The following is a 4,740-nucleotide window of genomic DNA, read 5'->3' on the forward strand; positions in this document are numbered from 1 at the left end:
ATTTAATGCGCATCTTGTCAGTAAAGCCGGTTCTGTAATCAGCAGTAAATCTCCATCACGTGCGTGTTTTCACATGGAGCACCATTAACTACACAGAGCCGTTGTTCACTGACAAGCTGCGCAAAACCACGATCATATTTTGCGCATGTTTTGCGCAGCTTGTCGGTGAACAACGGCTCTGTGTAGTAAATGCTGCTCAATGTGAAAGCCCGCAGGTGATGGAGATTTACCGCTGATTACAGAATGGCTTTACTGACAAGATGCGTGTTAAATATCGCATCTATCATCTGTGGACTGGAAGTTTCACCAGAGAAAGTCTTGGCAATACATTTCTTTCTGATTCTTCTGATTCTGGTTTCCAAACATTCAGTCTAATAACTCCTTTTGCGTTTCACAGAAGACAGAAACTGAAACGGGTTTGGAACGCGTAAATAATGACAGAATTTCCATTTTAGGTGAACTGTCCCTTTAAGACGCCGCTGCCTCTGCCCTCCCAGAGAAATACAGCAACTGAACTTGCTGCATGCCTGGCATATTGATTATTTTATCATTAAAGACAACATCGCATATACAATCACACAGACACATGTAGATCTTTGAATAAAAAATGTACAAAGTTCTGATTAAAAAACGGATTAAAATAGCACCAAATCTAAATATATATGAAAAACAATCAAGAGGTCATAAAAAGATTAATGCATACCAATAGCTCCATATTCCTGCCGATTTAAATGATTTGCCGATTCCATGCGCTAAGACTGACTGACATGCTCAACAAGAAAAACTGTAATAGCGTCACTGTTCAGCCATTTGGACAATCACATGCAAACAATTTGACTCTGTGAAAACACACTACAATAGGCTGGTGTATTCTCAAGAGCTTGCAGTGTGCAGCACATTTGGGCACCAGTGGAACCGTTATAAAAAGTCAGGTCACTGTACTCTTAAGAACAGCGGTTTACTGTTTATTTTAGAAGACTATAGTGGAAACAGTAGTAGTAGAAAAAAGTAGGAGCTACAATACCGGACGGATAAACCACCATATCACCAGATTAATAAATATGTATCAAAATAATTACATGTAGTTTGGACATCTTTGTTTGCTACACGTTTTATTTAATATTAATTATTTTTTTTACAATTTACCACTGAGCGCTGGCTTAATGCAGTTGATATAATTCAGGCATACAGCTCTTTTTCTAAGTTGAAGTACTCTGGGAATGAAATAGAAAATGTAATTCGATGAAAAATATCTAAATACTCTTGAGCGCTTGAGTGAATTGTGAACTGAAGCAAAGCAATACTGCCTCTAGCGACAGTAGAAGTCTAACACACGTTTAGACCTACTTAAGGGATAGTTCACCTTCAGGTGCTGGTCCCCATTGACTTGTGTGTTTTTTCTCCATACTATGGAAGTCAATGGGGACCAGCAACTGAACGTAAACTATCCCTTTAGCTTTCTAAATGGAGACATCCCTTAGCTCAGTTCTGGCTACAAATTTGTCCCCAAAATATGGTTAAGCAGGCATACACATGATCATCACCATACCCTCTTTAGCAAGGGAAAGATAGTGGTTTATGATGAATTTCTTTTCGGTCTATTAATGTCTGCATATAACTTGTGATATTTAACCAATGTTAAACAGTCTTTTGAGCATGACACAAAGAAAGGTGAATCTGAATTAAACCTAATGAAGCTTAGCGATGCATGTTCTGCGGGTATGTGAATAATGCTAAACTGTTTTGAATCGGTTCCAAATTACTCAGTAGTTTATATATTTTATCTAATCATTCTTGTTGATACTTTGCAGTAACAAAGTGAACAAAGTGAAGGTCAAGGTGATAAATGTCCAAAATGTGATATCTGTAAATGAAAACTAAAAGTAATGTCCTTTTAACAAAAGTTCAAATTTCACGTTTATACTACATTTTAATCCATTTTCTGTCATTGTCATGTTTCATAAGACACATTTTTGTTTTTAGGCTAGACTCAGTTGCATCCTCCCTTGTACAAAACATTTTATTTATTTTTATCCAAACCTTATTTAGTTAGTTCATTAATGTTCAGCATCTTCAAGTATGATTTTGTGCCACCAATTAATAGTCAGAGTCCTATCAACATTAGTTAGAAAATGTGGTACAGCTGTCAAGAGACCAATCAGAGGCAAAGAAAAACACCAAGACAAAGCAATTAGAGGTTTGAAACGGCATAGCTGTTTATAAACCTCTTTATCTAAGTAAACCAAGAAAGCAAACACATCATGCATTACAGTATATGAGCTGTTACCCAAAATAATTAAAACACTATCTAAAAAAATACCAACAGTAGAAAACTTGAAAAGTCAAATGGAGTTTCGGAGCTGATCCTGATAAATAAACCAAAAACCATTATACTAGTAAAAACTAGTATAATGCTTGGCTGAAATGTTGGTCTTCTTTTTATATTTTAGTTGAGTCTTTGCTGTAACCAAGTCCTCATGGTCTCTAGATTCCTCGAGAGCCACATAATGTTCTTCTCCACATTTTCTGTGGCCACCTGTATGACACGCAGCTCAGATACCTGCTCTGTGATGGACTTGAAGAAATCCTCAACCTTAACACAAAAAGAACAAAAAGCAATGCTGTAAATGAACCATCAAAACAGATGATCATTCCCTCTAAACAACAAATGAACAACCCACCTCTCTCAACTCCTCTGTGGATGAGAACTGAGTCACAGTGCCAACAATTATATTTCTGATTCCAAAAGATCCCAGCGGAAACCTTTGATAATGAGACATAAGCATGTTATATTCACGGTAATAAACATATCACAGCTAATGTTATATTACACCTTTCTAACATAAATAAAAAGCAACGGATTGCACCTACTTTTCTACTAGTTCATTCCAATGTTTCTTCACAAAATCCCATGCTAGAAAATGACCCACTGGATTTCTGGCAACCATATATATGAGACTGGGTAAATTTTGTGTTTTTATTAGAGTTCCATCCATTCCAAGATGTAATAATCTACAGGAAAGATGGAGACATACAAGGCATTGCATAATGTTAACCTCATTAAGATTTACATTTGCATTCATGTGTTCCAACCCCCAGTAAATAAAGCCCGAAATCAAGCATTGCATTTATTTAGCAATTCTGCATTTCATTTTCTATCTGTGTATTTTACATATAACAATAGGATTTTATGAAGTTCTTGAAATAAGTCTCTTATGCTCACAGAGGCTGCATTTATTTGATCAAAATTACAGTAAAACAGTAATATTGTGAAATATCATTACAATTTGAAATATTATTACAATTTATTCCTGATTTCAAAGCTGAATTTTCAGCAGCCATTACTTGTGATCCTTCAGAAATCATTCTAATATTATTAATATTCTTATTATTATCAGTTGTGCCTTTTAATATTTTTGTCATGATTTTTTAATAAAGTTCAAAAGAACAGCATTTAAAAAAATATTGTTAACATTGTTAATAAAATATTATAGAAATCTAACATTGTAACATTATAGGGTGACCAGATTTCTCATGGTGGAATACGGGACGGGTGGGCAAGGGGTGGGGATATGACCAGGATATAAGAAGTTTTATTTCACTCACTCTCTCTCTCTCTCTCTCTCTCTCTCTCTCTCTCTCTCTCTCTCTCTATATCTATATATATGTATAGCTTTAAATAGGATTTTTATCTTATATCAAAATTGATTTGATGCACTGAAATGTCATAATTCTTGTTACCAATTTCAACATCACAAAAAATAATACTAGCCTAAGTAAAAACAAGCTTACTGAAAACAAGTAAACAGTCACAAATTACAACAGAACAACGATACATAAGAAATCGGCGTATTTGAAAAACTAAAAGCACTGAATAAGAAATATTATATTGTATAAAGTAAATGTACAAATAGACTGAATAGTCTTCACTGTATAAATTCAATACATTAATTCTTACTTATTTTACACTCTCTCTCTCTCTCTCTCTATATATATATATAAAATAACAAAGAAGCAAATTACAAACCCTAAGACAAATAAGATGGAGATACAGATTAAATGCCCTCGTTTTTCAAATACAGTTTGTTTAACATGTATACTTTTATTTAACTTTTTTTTTTTTTTTTAAGTGAGATACTTCACACGATGAACATATTGACAACTGTGTGTGCATTTGACAGCTCAACTTGACAATTCAGGCACAAGGTGAACTGATCGCGCGCACTGTTTTATAGAAGTGGGATCGCGTGCGCGCGGCCGAGAGAGCGCTTCTGGGGTGTCATTTAGCTCAAGTTAACTGCAAGATAATTGATAACGAATTGTGATTAGTGATGTTCGGTTCTTGAACGAATCGTTCTTTTGAGCCGGTTCTCAGGAAGTAACCGGTTGAGCCGGTTCACAAATCGAACTGAATCGAACTTTAGTTCTGGGTTGATGACACAGGACGCACAGCCGAAGTAGCACATCCAACTCAAAAAGAACCAAATGAGCCGGTTCAACCAACTGTCGAAGTTTGCCGACACGGATTGTAATTATAGGGCCTATTTACACCTGGTCCTTTCATGCGTTTTCGCTTATCGGATATCTATCTGATATTGACACATATCCAGTGTTCACCCACCTGTTTATGTTCACTTAAAGGGATAGCTCACCCAAAAATGAAAATTAGATGTTTATCTGCTTACCCCCAGGCCATCCAAGATGTAGGTGACTGTTTCTTCAGTAGAACACAAATGATGA

General features: G+C 35.5%; 1 protein-coding gene across 1 annotated transcript in view; it reads right to left on the reverse strand.

Annotated features, from left to right (window-relative positions):
* Positions 1-2,191: 2,191 nt before the first annotated feature.
* The window catches only part of LOC107703265 (endoplasmic reticulum aminopeptidase 2-like), a 12,165-nt gene continuing 9,616 nt past the window's right edge, over positions 2,192-4,740 (reverse strand). Inside the window, exons 17-19 of the mRNA XM_016505822.1 lie at positions 2,872-3,012; positions 2,682-2,763; positions 2,192-2,593 (exon numbers count right to left, since the gene is read on the reverse strand). Coding sequence (XP_016361308.1) covers positions 2,447-2,593; positions 2,682-2,763; positions 2,872-3,012 — 370 coding nt within the window. The 3' untranslated portion in view covers positions 2,192-2,446. The remainder of the gene's footprint in view (positions 2,594-2,681; positions 2,764-2,871; positions 3,013-4,740) is intronic.

Source organism: Sinocyclocheilus anshuiensis, unplaced genomic scaffold (assembly GCF_001515605.1).
Source record: "Sinocyclocheilus anshuiensis isolate Anshui unplaced genomic scaffold, SAMN03320099.WGS_v1.1 scaffold542, whole genome shotgun sequence".
Classification (NCBI taxonomy): domain Eukaryota; kingdom Metazoa; phylum Chordata; class Actinopteri; order Cypriniformes; family Cyprinidae; genus Sinocyclocheilus; species Sinocyclocheilus anshuiensis.